The sequence below is a fragment of the Microcaecilia unicolor genome, chromosome 5 (assembly GCF_901765095.1).
Source record: "Microcaecilia unicolor chromosome 5, aMicUni1.1, whole genome shotgun sequence".
Taxonomy (NCBI): Eukaryota; Metazoa; Chordata; class Amphibia; order Gymnophiona; family Siphonopidae; genus Microcaecilia; species Microcaecilia unicolor.
Genome location: NC_044035.1, coordinates 195,367,717 through 195,392,978, shown reverse-complemented (window position 1 = coordinate 195,392,978; position 25,262 = coordinate 195,367,717). Strand labels below are relative to the sequence as shown.

The 25,262-nt window shown below is 48.9% G+C and overlaps 1 protein-coding gene across 6 annotated transcripts in view; it reads left to right on the top strand.

Annotated features, from left to right (window-relative positions):
- TPPP3 (tubulin polymerization promoting protein family member 3) overlaps positions 1–25,262 on the top strand; it is a 341,523-nt gene that overhangs the window by 226,295 nt on the left and 89,966 nt on the right. For 5 of the 6 annotated variants that reach the window (XM_030203686.1, XM_030203687.1, XM_030203685.1 and 2 more), the window contains one exon: positions 9,377–9,573. In XM_030203686.1, the coding sequence (XP_030059546.1) occupies positions 9,386–9,573 (188 nt within the window). In that variant the 5' untranslated portion in view covers positions 9,377–9,385. The remainder of the gene's footprint in view (positions 1–9,376; positions 9,574–25,262) is intronic. The other variant, XM_030203688.1, reaches the window with a different exon arrangement.

Below are 25,262 nucleotides of genomic sequence, written 5' to 3'. Positions count from 1 at the left end.
TAAGTGCAGAAGGTATTCAAGCAGGTTCCGTGCAGGACAAGAACGAGGTTCTAGTGCCTTGCTCTCACACCAAACGACAAACCTCCTCCACTTGAAAAAGTAACTCTTTTTAGTGGAATCCTTCCTAGAGGCAAGACAGACACGGGAGACACCCTCAGACAGACCCAACGAAGCGAAGTCTACGCCCTCAACATCCAGGCCGTGAGAGCCAGAGACTGAAGGTTGGGGTGCAGAAGCGCTCCGTCGTTCTGCGAAATGAGGGTCAGAAAACACTCCAATCTCCACGGTTCTTCGGAGGACAACTCCAGAAGTAGAGGGAACCAGATCTGATGGGGCCAAAAGGGCGCTATCAGAATCATGGTGCCGTGGTCTTGCTTGAGCTTCAGTAAGGTCTTCCCCACCAAAGGTATGGGAGGATAAGCATACAGGAGGCCGGTCCCCCAATGGAGGAGAAAGGCATCCGACGCTAGTCTGCCATGTGCCTGTAGTCTGGAACAGAACAGAGGCAGCTTGTGGTTGGTCTGACAGGCAAAAAGGTCCACCGAGGGAGTGCCCCACTCTCGGAAGATCTTGCGTACCACTCTGGAATGGAGCGACCACTCGTGCAGTTGCATGACTCTGCTCAGTCTGTCGGCCAGACTGTTGTTTACACCTACCAGGTATGTGGCTTGGAGAAGCATGCCAAACTGGCAAGCCCAACGCCACATCCCGACGGCTTCCTGACACAGGGGGCGAGATCCGGTGCCCCCCTGCTTGTTGATGTAATACATTGCAACCTGATTGTGTGTCCGAATTTGAATAATTTGACAGGACAGCCGATCTCTGAAAGCCTTCAGTGCGTTCCAGACCGCTCGGAGCTCCAGGAGGTTGATCTGAAGATCTTTTTCCTGGAGGGACCACAGTCCCTGGGTGTGAAGCCCATCGACATGAGCTCCCCACCCCAGGCGGGATGCATCCGTCGTTAGCACTTTCGTGGGCTGTGGAATTTGGAATGGGTGTCCCAGGGTCAAATTGGTCCGAATGGTCCACCAGTGCAGTGAAGTGCGGCAACTGATGGAGAGGCGGATGACATCTTCTAGATTCCCGGTGGCCTGGCACCACTGGGAAGCTAGGGTCCATTGAGCAGATCTCATGTGAAGACGAGCCATGGGAGTCACATGAACTGTAGAGGCCATATGACCTAGGAGTCTCAACATCTGCCGAGCTGTGACCTGCTGAGACGCTCTGGTCTGGGAAGCGAGGGACAGGAGGTTGTGGGCCCTCGCTTCGGGAAGAAAGGCCTGAGCCGTCTGAGAATTCAGCAGAGCTCCTATGAATTCCAGAGATTGGACCGGCTGGAGATGGGACTCTGGGTAATTTATCACAAACCCCAGCAGCTCCAGGAGGTGAATAGTGCACTGCATGGACCGGAGAGCTCCTGCCTCCGAGGTGTTCTTGACCAGCCAATCGTCGAGATATGGGAACACGTGCACTCCCAGCTTGCGTAGATACGCCGCGACCACCACGAGGCACTTCGTGAACACCCGTGGGGCAGAGGCGAGCCCAAAGGGCAGCACACAATACTGAAAGTGCCGTGTGCCCAGGCGGAATCTGAGATACTGTCTGTGAGCTGGCAGTATCGGGATGTGAGTATATGCGTCCTTTAAATCCAGGGAACATAGCCAATCGTTTTTCTGAATCATTGGTAGAAGGGTGCCCAAGGAAAGCATCCTGAACTTCTCTTTGACCAGGTATTTGTTCAGGCCTCTCAGGTCTAGGATGGGGCGCATCCCCCCTGTTTTCTTTTCCACAAGGAAGTACCTGGAATAGAATCCCTGCCCTTCCTGCCCGGGTGGCACGAGCTCGACTGCATTGGCGCTGAGAAGGGCGGAGAGTTCCTCTGCAAGTACCTGCTTGTGCTGGGAGCTGAAGGATTGGCTCCCGGAGGACAATTTGGTGGAGGGGAGGCCAAAATTCAGGGCGTATTCCGCACCGCACTATTTGGAGAACCCATGTCGGAGGTTATTAGAGGCCACCTTTGGTGAAAAAGTTTTAACCTCCCCCCGACTGGCAGATCGTCCGGCACGGACACTTTGATGGCGGCTATGTTCCCATGGATCCAGTCAAAAAACCCGTCCCCGGGTTTTTGCTGTGGAGGCGCCGGGAGCAGCTTAGGCGCACGCTGTTGGACGGGAACAAGCGCGCTGGGACTGTCCCTGTGCCTGAGGAGGCCTTCGGGCCAGCTGGGTGTACTACGCTTGTTGTAGGCGTAGGGCGCAGCCTGCCTGGCCCGGGAGAAACGTTCCACCTGCTGAGGTGGATGCTGAAGGCGCCCGGTGGGAGAGTTTGTCGAGGGCGGTTTCCCGCTGATGTAGTTGGCCCCACCAAACTGCTCGACCTTCTCACTAAAATATTATCCCCCCGGCAAGGGACATCAGCCAGCCTCTGCTGGGTGCGGTTGTCCAGGTCAGAGGCACCCAGCCATGAGAGCCTGCGCATCACTATACCTTGGGCCGCAGCACGAGATGCCACATCACAGGTGTCATATATACCCCTGGACAGGAACTTTCTGCACGCCTTCAGCTGCCTGACCACCTCTGAAAGGCCTGGACTGCTCCGGGGGGAGCTTGTCGACCAGGTCCGCCAGTTGCTTCACATTATTCCGCATGTGTATGCTCGTGTAGAGCTGGTATGACTGGATGCGGGTCACGAGCATTGAAGATTGGAGAACGGCGGAGGTGGTCCCTCTTCACAAAAGTGGGGATAGGGAAGAAGCTGGAAACTACAGGCTGGTAAGCCTCACTTCGGTTATTGGAAAAGTAATGGAAGCCATGCTGAAGGAAAGGATAGTGAATTTCCTGGAAGCCAATAAGTTGCAAGATCCGAGACAACATGGTTCACCAAAGGGAAATCGTGCCAAACAAATCTCATTGAATTCTTTGACTGGGTGACAGGAGAATTAAAATCAAGGACGTACTATGGACGTCATCTACTTAGATTTCAGCAAGGCTTTCGACACGGTTCCCCACAGGAGGCTCTTAAATAAACTAGACGGCCTGAAGATAGGACCCGAAGTGGTGAACTGGATTAGGACTGGTTGACGGACAGACGCCAGAGGGTGGTGGTGAATGGAGTTCACTCGGAGGAGGGAAAGGTGAGTAGTGGAGTGCCTCAGGGATCGGTGCTGGGGGCCGATGTCTGTTCAATATATTTGTGAGTGACATTGCCGAGGGTTACAAGGTAAGTTTGCCTTTTTGCAGATGACACCAAGATTTCCAACAGAGTGGACACCCGGAGGGTGTGGAAAACATGAAAAAAGATCTGAAGAAGCTAGAAGAATGGTCTAACGGTTTGGCAATTAAAATTCAATGCGAAGAAATGCAAAGTGATGCACTTAGGGAGTAGAAATCCAGGAGACGTATGTGTTAGGCGGGAGAGTCTGATAGGCACGGACGGGGAGAGGGATCTTGGGGTGATAGTATCTGAGGACCTGAAGGCGACGAAACAGTGCGACAGGCGGTGGCAGTAGCTAGAAGATTGCTAGGCTGTATAGAGAGAGGAGTGACCAGCAGAAGAAAGGAGGTTTTAATGCCCCTGTATAAGACGTTGGTGAGGCCCCACCTGGAGTATTGTGTTCAGTTTTGGAGGCCGTATCTTGCGAAGGATGTTAAAAGAATGGAAGCAGTGCAAAGAAAAGCTACGAGGATGGTATGGGATTTACGTTCCAAGACCTATGAAGAGAGGCTTGCTGACCTGAACATGTACACCCTGAAGGAAGAAGGAGAACAGGGGTGATATGATACAGACGTTCAATATTTGAAAGGTATTAATCGCAAACGAATCTTTTCCGGAGATGGGAAGGCGGTAGAACGAGAGGACATGAAATGAGATGAAGGGGGGCAGACTCAGGAAAGATGTCAGGAAGTATTTTTTCACGGAGAGGGTGGTGGACGCTTGGAATGCCCTCCCGCGGGAGGTGGTGGAGATGAAAAACGGTAACGGAGTTCAAACATGCGTGGGATATGCATAGAGGAATCCTGTGCGAAGAATGGATCCTCAGAAGCTTAGCTGAAATTGGGTGGTGGAGCAGTTGGGGGGAAGAGGGGGTGGTGGTTGGGAGGCGAGGATAGGGGAGGGCAGACTTATACGGTCTGTAACCAGAGCCGCTGATGGGAGGCGGGACTGGTGGTTGGGAGGCGGGAAATACTGCTGGGCAGGACTTATATGGTCTGTGCCCTGAAAAGGACAGGTACAATTCAAGGTAAGGTATACACATATGAGTTTGTCTTGGGCAGACTAGATGGACCATGCAGGTCTTTTTCTGCCGTCATCTACTATGTTACTATGTTACTATGTAAGATTGGTAGGCCTTCCTCCAAAACGAGTCCAGAGTGCGAGACTCCCGCCCCGGGGGCGCCGAGGCGGTATCCCTCGAACTCCGTGCCCTCCTGAGAGCAGAGTCCACGACCGCCGAGTCATGAGGCAATTGAGGCCGCATTAACTCTGGGTCTGAGTGGATCCTGTATTGGGACTCCGCTTTCTTGGGATGGTGGATTAGATAAAGGTCTCAACCAGTTCCGAAGCATAGTGTCTCTTTGAGGACATTGTTGCAACGGTACCTTGGAGGACTCTCTAGGTGGTGATGGATAGTCGAGGACCTCGAGCATCTCAGCCCTCGGCTCATCCACAGAGACCAAGGGGAAGGGAATGCAAATCGACATGTCCCTGACGAAGGAGGCAAAGGAGAGGCTCTCAGGTGGCGAGAGCTTTCTCTCTGGTGAAGGAGTGGGGTCGGAGGGAAGGCCCACAGAATCCTCTGAGGAGAAATATCTGGGGTCCTCCTCCTCCCCACACGAGGCCTCTTCCTCGGTGGTGACATGAGCTCCTGTAGCTCAGACCTCAAACCGGGCCCAGCTCGACCGAGGCACGACGTTCCTCGGTGGTGGCGTCAGGCCGGTGGACTCTCACGTCGACGGGGACTCCACCTGCGTGGCAGTCGAGACCGGCGCCGCAAGCGGCGTCAGCGTCGAAGGCCTCGGCACCGGGCTAGAGCACGCCGGCGCCTCCATCAACGGTGCTGAGGGCGCAAGCACCCCCGGCGCGGCACAGTTCTGGCGATCAGCCCTTCCAGGATCCCCGTAAGGATGGCTCGGAGGCACTCGTCCAGGCCCGTGTCAAGGATGTTAACTTGAAATAAACTGGAGAAATCTCATCTAGATGAAGACAGGCTCAACTGTAAGAAAACACATGACAATATGCCGCCAGGCCATAATAACAACTAAACCAATTTTTTTTCTCAACACATAGAACAAGCTGCAAATTCAACCCAGCAGCTATTAAAATAGTAAACAGCCTACTGCAAACCCCCACAACAGAACCAGCCTTCCCAGTCACAACTAACCAACAATGATTTTGCCCCTTACTTTGCCAACAAAATTAAAGGTCTCCATCAGGACCTACAGACAGTTCCATCAAAGCTCCTACCACCTAATGAAGAGAACATCCCCTCTTCCTCACTATGCACAACCATCTGTGACTCATTTAATCAGGTCACAGAGGAAGCTCTTGAAATATCTTGAACGGTCTATGGCCTAGAACCTGCCCTTTTGATCCCTGCCCAGCAAAGATTGTTACAACAAGTGAGCACAGGCTTCAGTGTAGGGGCCACTAAAATTGTTAACACCTCTCTTAACAACACTAGACAAGAGCTATGGTACACCCCCTACTGAAAACACAGCTGCGCTGAACCAGGACAAACTTGAAAACTACCGACCAGTCTCTAACATTCCTTTCCTGGCAACCACTTATAGAAAGGACAGTCTGCAGTCAACTCAGTGAGTGGCAAATTGAAAGTAATTGGCTAGACCCATGTCAATCTGGCTTCAGACCTGGGTACGGAACAAAGACAGCTCTTGTGTCCTCTCTGATGATCTGTACAGAAACCATGACAGGGATCTGTCTTGATACTAGTATTGCTCGATTTCTTGGCAGCCTTCGACACTGTGGATCATAATACCATGCTTACAAGACTGGCAGAAATAGGTACCAGTAGCACAGTATTTACTTGGTTCAAATCCTGTCTGTCAGATAGACAACAACAGTTCTGTTCAGCAACAGCACATCATAACCTTGTGCACTGGACTGTGGGGTGCAACAAGGATCCATGCTGTCTTCTATTTATTTAATATCTACCTCAAGCCTCTGGTTGAATTCATTCGGTCAATGGACACAAAATTCTACATATATGCTGATGATATGCAACTACTCATACCCATTGAACCAGATCAACCCACAGCTCTGAGTAAACTGGCTGCCTGCCTAACCGCAACTCAGAAATGGGCAAACAACAACAAACTTTGCCTAAAGCCAAATAAAACAGCGATTCTTCGGGTACCAAACACAAGTGGACAAATACCCAACTTCAGAAAACCCTTTGGTAAAGTATGAACTCCCCCTAAAATCACAGGTCAGAAATCTTGGATACTGCTAGACTCATCAATCACGCTGATCCCACCAAATTCAAACAACCTTCAAAAATTGTCTCTATCACTTACGGCAGCTATGAAATCTCTCTCCATATATTGAAAAGATGAGTCTGACCACAGTGGTCCATGCCATGATAACATCACGACTAGGCTACTGTATTGCCCTGTACACTAGCCAAACCAAAAATTCACCTAATTCAGAATGCTGCAGCCTGACTGATAGAAGGCTGCAAGTGGCATGACCACATCACTCCCTCCCTACAAAAGCTACACTGGCTACTAGTACCTTACAGGGCTAAATTTAAAACTCTCTATTTGATTTTCAAGGCCCTCAGACAAAATGGGCCAGACTACTTAAAAAATAAGTTAACCCTTTACACACCTTTTAGAGACCTCTCAAGGATCATCACTATCTGTACCCTCATAAAAAAAATTGTATGATGTGATACCTGCCAACAAGCCTTCTCAGGAATAGCCCCCACACTGGAATTTACTCCCAGAGGGGCTACATATAACTTGAGACTACCTGTACTGTAGGAAGCAAGTGAAACCTGTCTTTTCCCAATCCTTTAATACGTAGGGTGACTAACTATACACCCATTCTGCACCTGGTCTAGCTTACCGTAACTTAGATCAGTTCCTTATCTCTTGCTTAACTATACAAAGAACTTGCCTTGATTTTAGCTAACCATCAAATTATCCCAACTGACTCTGTACCACGCGTGCACCATGCATCATATATCCCATCATATATCTGCTCTTGGTCCCTCAGCTAATGGTAAGCCATATTGAAGAAAATCTTAGCATCATATCTATTAGTTGAATATTCTAATGTATGCTTATTAGGTGTAACATTAATATATGCTAACATTGTATTATACTCTGGCATTTGAATTCCAGTGCTGTTAAATGTATATATTTTGATACTGTTTCACGGTAGTTCTATTATTAAGTTTTCATTAATGTTTTAAGTTTACCTCATTTATTGTATTTATGTTTGTTCTTGGTTATTTTACTATTATTTTGCTGTTAACAAAAGTGTAAGTTTTATGTTAAACTGTACCTGCTGCACACCACCTTAGGTGAATCTCTTCATAACAGTGGTTAATAAATCCCATAATATAAATAAATAAAAATTAATAATTAAGGCCTACTGCCGGGAAACATAATGTGAGAGTGACAGGAGCTTAATTAAAAAACTCAGTTTTGTAGGAAAAACTGCTAGATTAAGCACCAGACGTCAGCTAAATGGGAGTACCAGAAAGTGTGATTGTTACGCAGGCAGAAAGGGGTGTGTGCATGTGCAGTGACTCTCTCAAATCTTTTACTGAAATTGAAGAGCTGTTCCCATGCAGGGCTCCATCTGATGACATCATCCTCATGCTAGAAGATAATATCCTGCTTACCCTCAGAGAATGGGTGTTCCACACCCCTGATTATATGCTGTCAGCAACTCAGGGAACAGAAAAATATCTTTCAGTTTGTGTGTCAACCAGGTTGATGAATGGGTACAGCTACATTGACAGCTCCTTTTTCCCCAATGAGTGTGGAACCAGTTGTAGCTGTGTGTCGGTGCCCTGAATACATGGTGTAAGCTCCATTTGAGAGGGATGTCCTTCTTTGTTAAACTGTACAGCGCTGCGTAACCCTAGTAGCGCTCTAGAAATGTTAAGTAGTAGTAGTAGTAATATGTCTGATGGCCTGGCCCCAGTACTGGTTTTCATACTTTGCTGCTGCTAGCACTTAAATGAGAGATACCCACTTTCTAGTCTTGAATCACGTACAGTAGCTACATACATTTTTCACCTGCCAGTTGCTGTCAGAGCTGCTGCAGCAAGTTGGGCTGGGTCCTCCAGAAGACCCTAAACCTGGTTTTTGAGGCCTTCATATCCTCAAGATTTGGAAAGTGTAGAGCAGGATAGAGAAATGCATATGTCTAGTGGATCTCTGCTTCCCAATCACCACTCCCTGCCATTCTCAAACCAAGTTTAGATAATCATTTGCAACAGCAAGTCAAATGACAGATCTTTAGGGCTCCAGGGGGCCACTCAAGGATTTCCATTGGAATTTGTACATTTTTGGTAGTCTGTATTGCCCTAATGGAACCTAGCCCCATGCTGAATGTATAGTTCTGTGATTTTTCTTGGGGGCAATGTCTCCAAAGGGGTTAGTGATCTGAATTGGCAGTGAAGATCGCCACTTTATATGGCATGGAAAGCAGTTATTAAGAAGACTCCTGATGAAGCAATCAAAGCAAAATGAAGGCATCTGTCAGGTATATGAAGGTAAATGCCTTTGGTGCTACTTGATTTATTTTTTTAAATATAAGAATTAAATACATATGAAGTATAATGTGCATAATAGATTAGTTTTTGGACTAATGAATGAGAAAGTTTGAGCTTGCTAATACTTATAAGAAGTCTTGACATCTGAGTTCCTTTTTCTCTTCTTTTTTATGCACTTTATGGCAGCAGTGTAATTCACAGAAGCGGTAGAAGTGGTTATATTGATATATTAGTTTTGTACATACCATGACAGTAATGAACCTCACTTCTAAGCCAGGATATGTGGAGTATGATCTCAGTGTAAAAAATTACTGTTACTCCTTAACATGGTACTTGCATCTTGTCAAGGCATCTACTTCCTGGAGTTCAACAGACATTGATATATGTAGGCAACCTATCAAGGTATGCTTTGAAATTGCTTCAAATCAGGCCAGTGACACCCAGTATACAATGGGAAATATTTCTTTATTCTTTTGCCATATATATATGTCTAACTACATTTCTTAATAGTTGAGGATCGTCTCTCACTCATAGGGACATATATGTCTCTGACTGCATTCTTTTTAATAGTAGAGGATCGTTTTAGCTCATAGGGACAGTATGCTGAGATTTCTGATATTTTCCCAGTAGATAACCATGGCTGAGAATTCTGAATTGACAGCGCTGGAAGACAGCTTTCAAAAGTTTGCAATATATGGGGATACAAAGGCTACTGGACATGAAATGACTGGAAAAAACTGGGCCAAAATATGCAAGGACTGCAAGGTGATTGATGGGAAATCAGTGACCAGCACAGATGTGGACATTGTCTTCTCCAAAGTCAAGTAAGTGCCATCTTGATTATAGATGTGAAATTTGTAGGGACTCAAGAATAAGCAGGTAGGCAAAGAAACACATCTTTTACAGTATAAAACCATTATAGAAAACCAAATTGTTCAGTACAAGATGACATCTCTTATATTAAACTGTGATCCATCACAGCAAATCAGATACTGTGAGCAAGAAAGGTTATTGTTTGTTGAATGTCTTATATGTCCAGGGTATGTAAGATTATTTACATAATTTATTAGGGTTGTACATTCATTTTGCAATGAATGGAAAATGTATTTTGAAATTAAACTCATTAACTAAATGATTGTTTACCCATCAATTTTGTTTAAACCTAGACAAGCCTGTGCAGGATAGGGGTGGAGGGGAAGGGGAGGGGCGGGGTGAACAGAATCAATCCTTTGCAAGCAGGTTTCCAAACAGCCAATCACAGCTCAAAGTGAAAGTAAAACAGAACCAGGTCACAGACAGGGCAGAAGTACTGCTGTAAGCTCCTCAGGCTTTAGGAAAGAAAATATCAGTGCTTTTTTTGTAGAAAAAAAGATGTCGGTACTCATTATGGGCGAGGTCACCACATATGGCTCCACCCCTATGATAGCCACACTCACAATAGCCACACCCCTTATACCAGCCATGGCGCATATAACAGACATCATTGAAAATATTATACTAGTATAGGAGAAAAAAATAATGTGATTTTTTTTCATATAAATAATTTCTGTAAGCTGGTACAGCTCCAGTATATCCAGTGCAAAATAGACAGTAGATGTAAATTCTCAAACTGGACATATTTCAAACACTAAAATGAAAATAAAATGATTTTTTTCTACCTTTGTTGTCTGATGACTTTGTTTTTCTATCCATATTGGTCCTAGTCTCTGATTCTGCTGCTCTCTATCTGTTCCCTTAACTCCGTTTCCAGGGCTTCCTTCCCATTTATTTCTTTACTTTCCTCCTTTCTTCTTCATTTCTTGCCATACATCCATAGCTAAAAGCTGGGTCCTCCTCCATGGAATTGACTGGAGGAGGTATAACGTGGATCCAGCTTTTGCCTATTTTCTCCATCCATGGGCAGTTTTTCTCCTCTCTTCCCTTTCTCTCATCTCCATCCATGTGCATCTTCTTCTTCCTTCCTTCTTTCTTTCCTCCTCTCCATCCATGTCCAGCACTTCTCCTCTCTCCTCCCCTACATCCATGTCCAGCATTTCTCCTCCCTTCCCTCCCCTGTATCCATATAAAGCAATAATTCTCTCTCCCCTCTCCTCCATCCAAGTCCAGCATTTCTCCTCTCTCCCCGCCAACCCCTCCATCCATCCATGTCCAGCAATTCTTCTCAATCTTCTGCTCTCCTCTCCATTCATTTCCAGCATTTCTCCTCTCTTCCCTGCCCTCCCATCCATGTGCATCTCCTTCCTCTCTTCCCTCCCCTCCATACATGTCCAGCATATCTCCTCTCTCCCCTGCCCTCCCCTTCCAACCATGTCCAGCGAATCTCTCTTCCCTGACGTCCCCTCCCATCCATGTCCAGTATGTCCCCTCCTTCCCCTGCCCTCCCCTCCCATCCATGTCCAGTGATTCTTCTCTTCCCCCTGTCCCTCCCCTGCCATCCATGTCCAGCAATTCTCCTCTCTCCCCTGCCCTGCCCTCCCCTCCCCACCATCCAGCGATTCTCCTCTCTCCCCTGCCCTACCCTCCCATCCATGTCCAGCAATTCTCTCTTCCCTGCCCTCCCATCGATGTCCAGAGATTTTTCTCTCTCCCCTCCATGTCCAGCAATTCTCTCTTCCCTGCCCTCCCCTCCCATGATGTCCAGCGATTCTCCTGTCTCCCCTGCCCTCCTCTCTCCCATGTCCAGCGATTCTTCTTCCCCCAGCCCATCCTCTTCCCAGCCCGTTCTCCTCCACTGCCTGCCAGCGAAGCGATAGAAAGGCTGCCAGCGTTGGACTCAGCAGTGCGAATGGTGCAGCGATTGAGAGAGGCTGGCAGCGTTGGAGCTTCCATCTGTGAGTCCCGCCTATGCGGAAACAGGAAGTTGAAACAACATAACTGTGATTCGCAGATGGAAACTCCGACACTGTCAGCCTCTCTCAATCGCTGCCTGCACTGTTCGCACTGCTGAGTCCGACATAGTAATAATTAGGGGAGTGAGAGGAAGGGTGCAGGACTCGTCGGGGGGGGGGGGGGGGGGGGGGGGAATAGGTGCTGGTACATCATACTGGTGGTGTACCGGCACAAAAAAAGCACTGGAAAACATTATCCAGTGGAATAACCAGACAGCCAAGTTTGAGTGGGCTTCAGCTCAAATTGGGTGGGCATGAAATTTTCTCTCTGCCTCACCCTCCCCCACTTAAAATATTCAGTAAACACCTTAGATGGTGGAGTTCCCTCAAGCTCCGTGCCAGCTGAAGAGGACCTCCTTCATCAGCTAGAACTACATAAGTACATAAGTATTGCCACACTGGGACAGACCAAAGGTTGATCGAGCCCAGCATCCTGTTTCCAACAGTGGCCAATCCAGGTCACAAATACCTGGCAAGATCCCAAAAAGCTCAATACATTTTATGCTGCTTATCCCAGAAATAAGCAGTGGATTTTCCCCAAGTCCATTTTAATAATAGTCTATGAACGTTTCCTTTAGGATGCCACCCGGAAACTCTGCTAACCTAACCGCCTTTACTACATTCTCTGGCAACGAATTCCAGAGTTTAATTACATGTTGAGTGAAGAAACTTTTTCTCTAATTCATATTAAATTTACTACTTTGTAGCTTCATTGCATGCCCCCTAGTCCTAGTATTTTTGGAAAGAGTAGACAAAGGATTCACGTCCACCCGTTGCACTCCACTCATTATTTTATAGACCTCTATCATATCTCCCCTCAGCCGTCTCTTCTCCAAGCTGAAGAGCCCTAGATGCGTCAGCCTTTCCTCATAGGGAAGTCGTCCCATCCACTTTATCATTTTCGTCACCCTTCTTTGTACCCTCTCTAATTCCACTATATCCTTTTTGAGATGCGGCGACCAGAATTGAACACAATATTCGAGGTGCGGTCGCACCATGAACTGATTCAAAGGTATTATAACATCCTCACTTTTGTTTTCCATTCCTTTCCTAATAATACCTTACATTCTATTTGCTTTCTTAGCCGCTGCAGCATATTGAGCAGAGGATTTCAACGTATCATCAAGAACGACGCCTAGATCCCTTTCTTGGTCGGTGACTCCTAACGTGGAACCTTGCATAACGTAGCTATAGTTCGGGTTCCTCTTTTCCACATGCATCACTTTGCACTGGGTCACATTAAACGTCATCTACCATTTAGATGCCCAGTCTCCCAATCTAGTAAGGTCCTCTTGTAATTTTTCACAATCCTCTCGCGATTTAACAACTCTGAATAACTTTGTCGTCAGCAAATTTAATTACCCTCACTAGTTACTCCCATCTCTAGATCATTTATAAATATGTTAAAAAGCAGCGGTCCCAGCACAGACCCCTGAGGAACCCCACTATCTACCCTTCTCCATTGAGAATACTGACCCTACTCTCTGTTTTCTATCCTTTAACAAGTTTTTAATTCATAATAGGACACTACCTCCTTTCCCATGACTCTCCAATTTTCTCTGGAGTCTTTCATGAGGTACTTTGTCAAACACCTTTTGAAAATCCAGATACACAATATCAACCTTTATCCACATGTTTGTTCACCCTTTCAAAGAAATGTAATAGATTGGTGAGGCAAGATTTCCCTTTGCTAAATCCATGTTGGCTTTGTCTCATTAATCCATATTTTGAATATGCTCTGTAATTTTGTTCTTAATAATAGTTTCTACCATTTTGCCCGGCACCGACGTCAGGCTCACTGGTCTATAATTTCTTGGATCCCCTCTGGAACCTTTTTTAAATATCGGCATTACATGAGCTACCCTCCAATCTTCTGGTACCACGCTCAATTTTAAAGATAAACTACTACTACTACTACTACTTAACATTTCTAAAGCACTACTAGGGTTATGCAGCGCTGTACTATTTAACGTAGAAGGACAGTCTCTGCTCAAAGAGCTTACAATCTAAAGGACAAATGTACAGTCAGTCAAGTAGGGGCAGTCAAATTGGGGCAGTCTAGATTTCCTGAAAGGATAAAGGTTAGGTGCCAAAAGCAACATTGAAGAAGTGGGCTTTGAGCAAGGAGTTGAAGATGGGTAGGGAGGGGGCTTGGCGTAAGGGCTCAGGAAGTTTATTCCAAGTATAGGGTGAGGCGAGGCAGAATGGGCGGAGCCTGGAGTTGGCGGTGGTGGAGAAGGGAACTGAGAGGAGGGATTTGTCCTGTGAGCGGAGGTTTCGGGCAGGAATGTAAGGGGAGATGAGGGTAGAGAGGTAATGAGGGGCTGCAGACTGAGTGCATTTGTAGGTAAGAAGGAGAAGCTTGAACTGTATGCGGTATCTGATCGGAAGCCAGTGAAGTGACCTGAGAAGAGGGGTGATATGAGTATATCGGTTCAGGCGGAATATAAGACGTGCAGCAGAGTTCTGAATGGATTGAAGGGGGGATAGATGGTTATGTGGGAGGCCAGTGAAGAGTAGGTTGCAGTAGTCAAGGCGAGAGGTAATGAGAGCGTGGATGAGATTTCGGGTGGTGTGCTCAGAGAGGAAAGGGCGAATTTTGCTGATGTTAAAGAGAAAGAAGCGACAGGTCTTGGCTGTCTGCTGGATATGTGCAGAGAAGGAGAGGGAGGAGTCGAAGATGACTCCGAGGTTGCGGGCGGATGAGATGGGGAGGATGAGGGTGTTATCAACTGAGATTGAGAGTGGAGGAAGAGGAGAAGTGGGTTTTGGTGGAAAGACGATAAGCTCGGTCTTGGCCATGTTCAGTTTCAGGTGGCGGTTGGACATCCATGCAGCAATGTCAGATAAGCAGGCCGATACCTTGGCCTGGGTCTCCGCGGTGATGTCTGGTGTGGAGAGATATAGCTGGGTGTCATCAGCATAAAGATGATACTGGAAACCATGAGATGAGATCAGTGAGCCCAGGGAAGAGGTGTAGATTTAAAAAAGGGTTCCAAGGACAGATCCCTGGGGAACTCCAACAGAGAGCGGGATGGGGGTAGAGGAAGATCCATGAGAGTGTACTCTGAAGTTGCGGTGGGAGAGATAAGAGGAGAACCAGGAGAGGACAGAGCCCTGGAACCCAAATGAGGACAGTGTGGCAAGAAGTAAATCATGATTGACAGTGTCAAAAGTGGCAGATAGATAGAGGAGGATGAGGATGGAGTAGTGGCCTCTGGATTTGACAAGGAACAGATCATTACAGACTTTAGAGAGTGCTGTTTCTGTTGAGTGTAGAGGGCGAAAACCAGATTGAAGCGGATCGAGGATGGCCTGAGAGGAGAGAAAATCAAGGTAGCGGCTGTGAATGGCACGCTGAAGTATTTTGGAGAGGAAGGGAGATGGGGCGGTAGTTGGAGGGACAGGTGATGGTTTTTTGAGGAGAGGTGTGAGTACGGCGTGCTTGAAGGTGTCAGGGACAGTTGCAGTGGAGAGAGAGAGGTTGAGGATATGACAGATGGAGGGGGTGACAGTATGAGAGATGGTGTTAAGTAAGTTGGTGGGGATGGGTCAGAGGAACAAGTGGTGCATTTCGAGGAGGAAAGAAGGCGGGCGGTTTCCTCCTCGGTGATACCAAGAAAGGAGGAGAAAGAGGCCAGGATTGGTTGGTTGAGGGAGAGGGTTGAAGGGTTACTAACAATACTAACAATAGTTCCGCCAGTTCATTTTTCAATTCTATCAGTAATCTGGGATGAATACCATCTGGTCCAGGAGATTTGCTACTCTTCAATTTGTCAAATTGCCCCATTAGATCCTCTAGGTTTATAGAGAGTTCATTCAGTTTCTCTGACTTGTCAGCTTCGAATACCATTTCTACTACTACTATTTAACATTTCTATAGCGCTACAAGGCATACGCAGCGCTGTACACCATACACAAAAAAGACAGTCCCTGCTCAAAGAGCTTACAAAGCGAATGCTACATACCTGTAGAAGGTATTCTCCGAGGACAGCAGGCTGATTGTTCTCACTGATGGGTGACGTCCACGGCAGCCCCTCCAATCGGAACACTTTCTAGCAAAGTCCTTTGCTAGTCCTCGCGCGCCGATGCGCGGCCGTCTTCCCGCCCGAACCGGCTCGTGCCGGCCAGTCTCATATGTAGCAAGACAAAGAGAAGGGAAGACACAACTCCAAAGGGGAGGCGGGCGGGTTTGTGAGAACAATCAGCCTGCTGTCCTCGGAGAATACCTTCTACAGGTATGTAGAATTCGCTTTCTCCGAGGACAAGCAGGCTGCTTGTTCTCACTGATGGGGTATCCCTAGCCCCCAGGCTCACTCAAAACAACAACCATGGTCAATTGGGCCTCGCAACGGCGAGGACATAACTGAGATTGACCTAAAAAATTTACCAACTAACTGAGAGTGCAGCCTGGAACAGAACAAACATGGGCCTAGGGGGGTGGAGTTGGATTCTAAACCCCGAACAGATTCTGAAGCACTGACTGCCCGAACCGACTGTCGCAGCTTTGCAAATCTCTTCAATAGTGGCTGACTTCAAGTGGGCTACCGACGCTGCCATGGCTCTAACATTATGAGCCGTGACATGACCCTCAAGAGCCAGCCCAGCCTGGGCGTAAGTGAAGGAAATGCAATCTGCTAGCCAATTGGATATGGTGCGTTTTCCCACAGCCACTCCCCTCCTGTTGGGATCAAAAGAAACAAACAATTGGGCGGACTGTCTGTTGGGCTGTGTCCGCTCCAGATAGAAGGCCAATGCTCTCTTGCAGTCCAGTGTGTGCAGCTGACGTTCAGCAGGGCAGGAATGAGAACGGGGAAAAATGTTGGCAAGACAATTGACTGGTTCAGATGGAACTCCGACACAACCTTCGGCAAGAACTTAGGGTGAGTGCGGAGGACTACTCTGTTATGATGAAATTTGGTGTAAGGGGCCTGGGCTACCAGGGCCTGAAGCTCACTGACTCTACGAGCTGAAGTAACTGCCACCAAGAAAATGACCTTCCAGGTCAAGTACTTCAGATGGCAGGAATTCAGTGGCTCAAAAGGAGGTTTCATCAGCTGGGTGAGAACGACATTGAGATCCCATGACACTGTAGGAGGCTTGACAGGGGGCTTTGACAAAAGCAAACCTCTCATGAAGCGAACAACTAAAGGCTGTCCTGAGATCGGCTTACCTTCCACACGGTAATGGTATGCACTGATTGCACTAAGGTGAACCCTTACAGAGTTGATCTTGAGACCAGACTCAGACAAGTGCAGAAGGTATTCAAGCAGGGTCTGTGTAGGACAAGAGCGAGGATCTAGGGCCTTGCTGTCACACCAGACGGCAAACCTCCTCCATAGAAAGAAGTAACTCCTTTTAGTGGAATCTTTCCTGGAAGCAAGCAACATGCGGGAGACACCCTCTGACAGACCCAAAGAGGCAAAGTCTACACTCTCAACATCCAGGCCGTGAGAGCCAGGGACCGGAGGTTGGGATGCAGAAGCGCCCCTTCGTCCTGTGTGATGAGGGTCGGAAAACACTCCAATCTCCACGGTTCTTCGGAGGACAACTCCAGAAGAAGAGGGAACCAGATCTGACGCGGCCAAAAAGGAGCAATCAGAATCATGGTGCCTCGGTCTTGCTTGAGTTTCAACAAAGTCTTCCCCACCAGAGGTATGGGAGGATAAGCATACAGCAGACCCTCCCCCCAGTCCAGGAGGAAGGCATCCGATGCCAGTCTGCCGTGGGCCTGAAGCCTGGAACAGAACTGAGGGACTTTGTGGTTGGCTCGAGATGCGAAGAGATCTATCAAGGGGGTGCCCCACACCTGGAAGATCTGTCGCACTACACGGGAATTGAGCGACCACTCGTGAGGTTGCATAATCCTGCTCAACCTGTCGGCCAGACTGTTGTTTACGCCTGCCAGATATGTGGCTTGGAGCACCATGCCGTGACGGCGAGCCCAGAGCCACATGCTGACGGCTTCCTGACACAGGGGGCGAGATCCGGTGCCCCCCTGCTTGTTGACGTAATACATGGCAACCTGGTTGTCTGTCTGAATTTGGATAATTTGGTGGGACAGCCGATCTCTGAAAGCCTTCAGAGCGTTCCAGACCGCTCGTAACTCCAGAAGATTGATCTGCAGATCGCGTTCCTGGAGGGACCAGCTTCCTTGGGTGTGAAGCCGATCGACATGAGCTCCCCACCCCAGGAGAGACGCATCCGTGGTCAGCACTTTTTGTGGCTGAGGAATTTGGAAAGGACGTCCCAGAGTCAAATTGGACCAGATCGTCCACCAATACAGGGATTTGAGAAAACTCGTGGACAGGTGGATCACGTCTTCTAGATCCCCAGCAGCCTGAAACCACTGGGAAGCTAGGGTCCATTGAGCAGATCTCATGTGAAGGCGGGCCATGGGAGTCACATGAACTGTGGAGGCCATGTGGCCCAGCAATCTCAACATCTGCCGAGCTGTGATCTGCTGGGACGCTCGCACCCGCGAGACGAGGGACAACAAGTTGTTGGCTCTCGTCTCTGGGAGATAGGCGCGAGCCGTCCGAGAATCCAGCAGAGCTCCTATGAATTCGAGTTTCTGCACTGGGAGAAGATGGGACTTTGGATAATTTATCACAAACCCCAGTAGCTCCAGGAGGCGAATAGCCATCTGCATGGACTGCAGGGCTCCTGCCTCGGATGTGTTCTTCACCAGCCAATCGTCGAGATATGGGAACACGTGTACCCCCAGTCTGCGAAGTGCCGCTGCTACTACAGCCAAGCACTTCGTGAACACTCTGGGCGCAGAGGCAAGCCCAAAGGGTAGCACACAGTACTGGAAGTGACGTGTGCCCAGCTGAAATCGCAGATACTGTCTGTGAGCTGGCAGTATCGGGATGTGCGTGTAGGCGTCCTTCAAGTCCAGAGAGCATAGCCAATTGTTTTGCTGAATCATGGGTAGAAGGGTGCCCAGGGAAAGCATCCTGAACTTTTCCTTGACCAGATATTTGTCAGGGCCCTTAGGTCTAGGATGGGACGCATCCCCCCTGTTTTCTTTTCCACAAGGAAGTACCTGGAATAGAATCCCAGCCCTTCTTGCCCGGATGGCACGGGCTCGACCGCATTGGCGCTGAGAAGGGCGGAGAGTTCCTCTGCAAGTACCTGCTTGTGTTGGAAGCTGTAAGATTGAGCTCCCGGTGGACAATTTGGAGGTTTTGAGGCCAAATTGAGGGTGTATCCTTGCCGGACTATTTGGAGAACCCACTGATCGGAGGTTATGAGAGGCCTCCTTAGGTGAAAAGCTTTCAACCTCCCCCCGACTGGTAGGTCACCCGGCACTGACACTTGGATGTCGGCTATGCTCTGCTGGAGCCAGTCAAAAGCTCGTCCCTTGCTTTTGCTGGGGAGCCGAGGGGCCTTGCTGAGGCGCACGCTGCTGACGAGAGCGAGCGCGCTGGGGCTTAGCCTGGGCCGCAGGCTGTCGAGAAGGAGGATTGTACCTACGCTTGCCAGAAGAGTAGGGAACAGTCTTCCTTCCCCAAAAAAAATCTTCTACCTGTAGAGGTAGAGGCTGAAGGCTGCCGGCGGGAGAACTTGTCGAATGCGGTGTCCCGCTGGTGGAGCTGCTCTACCACCTGTTCGACTTTCTCTCCAAAAATATTATCCGCACGGCAAGGCGAGTCCGCAATCCGCTGCTGGATTCTATTCTCCAGGTCGGAGGCACGCAGCCATGAGAGTCTGCGCATCACCACACCTTGAGCAGCGGCCCTGGACGCAACATCAAAGGTGTCATACACCCCTCTGGCCAGGAAATTTCTGCACGCCTTCAGCTGCCTGACCACCTCCTGAAATGGCTTGGCTTGCTCAGGGGGGAGCTTATCCACCAAGCCCGCCAACTGCCGCACATTGTTCCGCATGTGTATGCTCATGTAGAGCTGGTACGACTGAATTTTGGCCACGAGCATAGAAGAATGGTAGGCCTTCCTCCCAAAGGAGTCCAAGGTTCTAGAGTCCTTGCCCGGGGGCGCCGAAGCATGCTCTCTAGAACTCTTAGCCTTCTTTAGGACTCAATCTTCTTGGGGATGTGGGGATTACTTAATGGCTTGGTCCAGTTCGCCAGCAATGTCTTTTTGAGGACATGATGCATGGGTACTGTGGACGCTTCCTTAGGTGGAGAAGGATAGTCCAGGAGCTCAAACATTTCAGCCCTGGGCTCGTCCTCCACAACCACCGGGAAGGGGATGGCCGTAGACATCTCCCGGACAAAGGAAGCGAAAGACAGACTCTCGGGGGGAGAAAGCTGTCTTTCAGGAGAGGGAGTGGGATCAGAAGGGAGACCCTCAGACTCCTCGTCAGAGAAATATCTGATGTTTCTTCTTCTTCCCACGAGGCCTCACCATCGGTGTCAGACACAAGTTCACGGACCTGTGTCTGCAACCGTGCCCGGCTCGACTCCGTGGAACCACGGCCACGGTGGGAGCGTTGAGAGGTAGACTCCCTCGTCCGCACCGGCGAAGCTCCCTCCGCCGACGTAGTCGGGGAGCCTTCCTGGGAGGCTACCGCAGTCGGTACCGCACGCGGCACCAACGCCGGAGACCTCACCCCCTGGCAATGGGCCAGCCGGCGCCTCGCTCGACGGTACTGGTGGCGCAAGCACCCCCGTACCGGAGGGGTAGGGCGCAACAGCTCTCCCAGGATCTCTGGGAGAACGGCCCGGAGACTCTCGTTCAGAGCGGCTGTAGAAAAAGGCATGGAAGCCGATGCAGGCGTCGATGTCAGAGTCTGTTCCGGGTGTGGAGGCTGTTCTGGGCTGTCCAAAGGGGAGCGCATCGACACCTCTTGAACAGAGGGCGAGCGGTCCTCTCGGTGCCGATGCCTACTGGGTGCCGACTCCCTCGGCGACCCAGAGCTCTCGGTGCCGACACGGGAAGGGGACCGGTGACGATGCTTCTTCGACTTCTTGGGACGAAGCATGTCACCGGAGCTTCCCGGCACCGACGAGGAGGACGTAGAATCCAGCCGTCGCTTCCTCGGGGCCGAGACTGAAGGAGGTCAGTCTCGGGGGGGCTGTACCGCAGGAGCCCTCGGGATGGGGGGAGACCCACCCGAAGGCTCACCGCTACCAGCAGGGGAATGGACAGCCCTCACCTGCACTCCAGACGAAGCACCACCGTCCGACGACATAAGCAGACGAGGAGGTCTCGATACCACCGACGCCGACGCAGCCTTCCGATGTCGCCCCGTGCAGAGGGCCGATGCCTCGATGCACTCGATGCAATCGGGGGCGAAGATGAAGGTCCAGGCGCCGACGACGTCGAAGCAGTCGATACTCCCGGTGCCGATGCCGACGAAGAGCCCGAGAACAAAATGTTCCACTGGGCTATTCTCGCTACCTGAGTCCGCTTTTGTAAAAGGGAACACAGACTACAGGCCTGAGGGCGGTGCCCAGCCCCCAGACACTGAAGACACGAACGCGTGCCTGTCAGTGAGCGAGATTACCCGGGCGCACTGGGTGCACTTCTTGAAGCCGCTGGAAGACTTCGATGTCATGGGCGGAAAAAATCGCGCCGGCGAGGATCAAAACTCGAAATGGCGAAAATGGCACCGCAAAAATAGGGGGAAGAAAAACTTCGACCGAGGCCTAAATAGGGCCTACCTCGACGACGAAAGAAACTTACCGGGGCAAAGACTGGAAGTACGGGAAGGGAGAAAACCATAAAGGTCTCCTTCCTACACCTTTTTTTTTTTTTTTTAGAACGAAGTCGATAAACGACGCGTGAGGTCAACTTTGGGGTGCGAACGGCGAAACACGACCGTACCGAGCGCGGACAAAAGAAGACTGGCCGGCACGAGCCGGTTCGGGCGGGAAGATGGCCGCGCATGCGCGGTGCGCATCGGCGCGCGAGGACTAGCAAAGGACTTTGCTAGAAAGTGTTCCGATTGGAGGGGCTGCCGTGGACGTCACCCATCAGTGAGAACAAGCAGCCTGCTTGTCCTCGGAGAATCTAGATAAGACAGGTAAACAGACAGAACAATTAAGGGTAAGGGAATAAATAGGTGAGGATAAAGGGCAGGGCAAGTGAGTAGAGGTTAGGAGTCAAAAGCAGTGTAAAGAGGTGGGCTTTAAGTTTGGACTTGAAGATGGCCAAAGATGGGGCTAGATGCACAGGCTCTGGAAGTCTATTCCAGATGTGAGGTGCAGCAGACAAAAGGAATGGATTCTAGAGTAGTAGTAGAGGAGAAGGGGACGGAATAAGAGAGATTTATCTACAGAACGGAGAGTACCTGAGGGGGGGGGCGTAGGAGAGACGAGAGTGGAGAGGTACTGGGAGCAGCAGAGTGAATACACTTATAGGCCAATAAGAGAAGCTTAAACTGAATACGGAAATGGATAGGGAGCCAGTGAAGTGACTCCTAAACCTAAACCTGACCCTTCAACTGTCCCCTATCCCTGATATGTCCAGTCTGTCCTAACCCTTATCCCTTACGTGTCCTGTCTGTCATAATTAGATTGTAAGCTCTATCAAGCAGGGACTGTCTTTCCATGTTGAAGTGTGAAGCGCTGTGTACGTCCGGTAGTGCTATAGAAATGATAAGTAGTAGTAGGGGGCTAAGGTGCGCATAGCGACTTTGGCGGAAAATGAGTCACGCAGCAGAGTTTTGGACTGATTGAAGAGGAGAGAGATGGCTGAGAGGGAGGCCAGTGAGAAGCAGGTTACAGTAATCAAGACGAGAGGTGATAAGAGTGTGGATAAGGGTTCTGGCAGAATGTTCAGAGATGAAGGGATGGATTTTGCTAATGTTGTAGAGAAAGAAACGACAGGTTTTGGCAATCTGTTGAATATGAGCAGAGAAGGAGAGAGAGGAGTCAAGGTTTCGAGCAGACAAGACAGGGAGAATGAGAGTGCCATTCACAGAAATAGAGAAAGGGAGGAGAGGAGAGGTAGGTTTAGGGGGAAAGATGAGAAGCTCGGTTTTGGCCATGTTATGTTTTAGATGACGTTGGGACATCCAGGCAGCGATATCAGATAGGCAGGCTGAAACCTTGGTCTGGATGCTAGTTGAGATTTCAGGAGTACAGAGGTAAATTTGGGAGTCATCAGCATGAGATGGTATTGAAAACCATGGGATGATATCAGAGAGCCAAGGGAAGAAGTGTAGATGGAGAACAGGAGAAGACCGAGAACAGAACCCTGAGGTACACCGATTGGTAGAGGGATAGAAGTGGAAAAGGATCCACCAGAGTGTACACTAAAGGTGCGAAGCGAGAGGTAGGAGGAGAACCAGGAAAGAACAGAGCCCTGGAATCCAAATGAAGACAGCGTATCAAGAAGTAGGCTGTGATAAACAGTGTCAACAGCGGCGGATAGATCGAGAAGGATGAGGATAGAATAGAGACTTTTGGATTTGGCCCGGAACAGGTCGTTGGAAACTTTAGTGAGTGCAGTTTCAGTTGAATGAAGAGGGCGAAAGCCAGATTGGAGTAGGTCAAGAACAGCATGAGATGAGAGAAAGTCAAGACAGCTGCGGTGAACGGCACGTTCAAGTAACTTGGAAAGGAAGGGGAGGAGGGAGATGGGTTGATAGTTGGAAGGACAGGTAGGGTCAAGCGAAGGCTTCTTCAGGAGCGATGTGACCACAGCATGTTTGAAGGCATCAGGAACGGTCGCAGTGGAAAGAGAGAGATTGAGGATATGACAGATAAAAGGGGTGAGTAGGAATGGGATCAGAGGAACAGGTAGTTTGTATAGAGGAGGAGAGAAGATGTGATTTTTCTTCATCAGTGACCTCAGGAAAGGAGGAAAAGGATGGAGGGGTTGAGGAAATAGGGGAACAGACAAGGGGAGGGACAAGGGGAAGAGAGGCGGGGGTGGTTTGGTAGAGAATTCAAGATTTATCTTCTGAACCTTGTCGTAGAAGAACTCAGCTAGGGTCTGGGGAGATAGTGAGGGGGGAGTTGGGAGTGGAGGCACCTTGAGGAGAGAGTTTAGTGTGGCGAAGAGAAGTCAAGGGTTGAGCCAAGAGAGTTAGCTGGATGTAGTTGTCTTGTTTGGCAAGCAGGAGAGCAGATTAGAAGGAGGTCAGCATGAATTTGAAGCGTGAGAAGTCAGCAAGGGCACTAGATTTAAGCCAGAGGCGTTCGGCGGAACGGGTACAGGAATGTAGGTAGCAAATTTTAGGGGTTAGCCAGGGCTGGGGTTTTGGTACGTCTTATAGGACGGGGCATGAGAGGTGCAAGAGTGTTTAAGGCAGAGGATAGAATAGAAATTGTAGGAAGAGACGGCATCGTTGACAGATTTGGATGGTGTAGTGGTAGAGAAGAGGTTCAAGACATTGGAGGATAGGGTAGTAGGGTATCTCTCCCAAATCTTCCTCGGTGAAGACCAAAGCAAATAATTCATTTAATCTCTCCGCTATGGCTTTGTCTTCCCTGATTGCCCCTTTTATCCCTCAGTCATCTAGCGGTCCAATTGATTCTTTTGCCGGCTTCTTGCTTTTTATGCACCTAAATATTTTTTTTACTATGTGTTTTTGCCTCCAACGCAATCTTTTTTTTAAAGTCCCTCTTTGCCTTCCTTATCAGTGCTTTGCACTTGACTCGACATTCCTTATGCTGTTTCTTATTAATTTTAGTTGGTTCCTTCTTTCATTTTCTGAAGGATTTTCTTTTAGCTCTAGTTGCTTCCTTCACCTCACTTTTTAAGCATGCTGGCTGTCATTTGGTCTTCCTCCCTCCTTTTTTAATACATGGAATGTATTTGTCTTGGGCTTCCAGGATGGTATTATTGAACAGCATTCATGCCTGATGTAAATTTTGACCCTCGCAGCCGCTCCTCTTTTTTTTCACTGTGCTTCTCATTTTATCATAGTCTCCTATTTGAAAGTTAAACTCTTAACGTATTGGATTTCCTGATTATACTTACTCCAAAGCTAATATCAAATCTGATAAAATTATGATCACTGTTATCAAACGACCCCATCACCATTACCTCCCACACCAGATCACACTGTAGGATAAATCACAGATAATAAATTACCTGTGTCCAGGTTCCCCTAAGCAGAACTATCTGCAAGCAAATAATCCTGAATTAGGTCTATAGGTGGGAACCTAGCCAAATACTTCCGTTAGAAAGAACTGTAGCTGAGACTGTAGGCTGATATATATTGTAAACATGATGAGGCTACTATTGTGATGAGGATGAGCTCCCACCTCAGGCTCCCAGGTCCCTCTTTCACTCAGGGTGAGCTGGTTCGCAGTATGCAGATTTTATGCAAATTAAGATCCTACCCTTTTCTCTCGGGGGTGACTGGTTCTCAAAAAAAGCAAACAGAGTCAGGTCTTATCAACAGGATTTTTTTCATACAAATCTTTATTCCAGCCTCTGGGGCACACCTCTTTTAGCTTAAAACACTTTCCCAAGCCTAAACAGTTCTTCCAAGCTTAACATTTCATTTCTTCCTGCTCAGTGGCAATCTTCCAGTTTAAACATTTCTTCTTGCACCATTCAATCCCAACAGAGTTGCTTCCCCCTGAGCCCTCTCACACAGGCCTTTGGGCTCAGTATTAACATCAGTCCTGGACACCCAGTCCTCCTGGTAGCCCCCCCCCCCCCCCCCCCCCCCCAGCTCTAGCACACAGAGGCAGATGC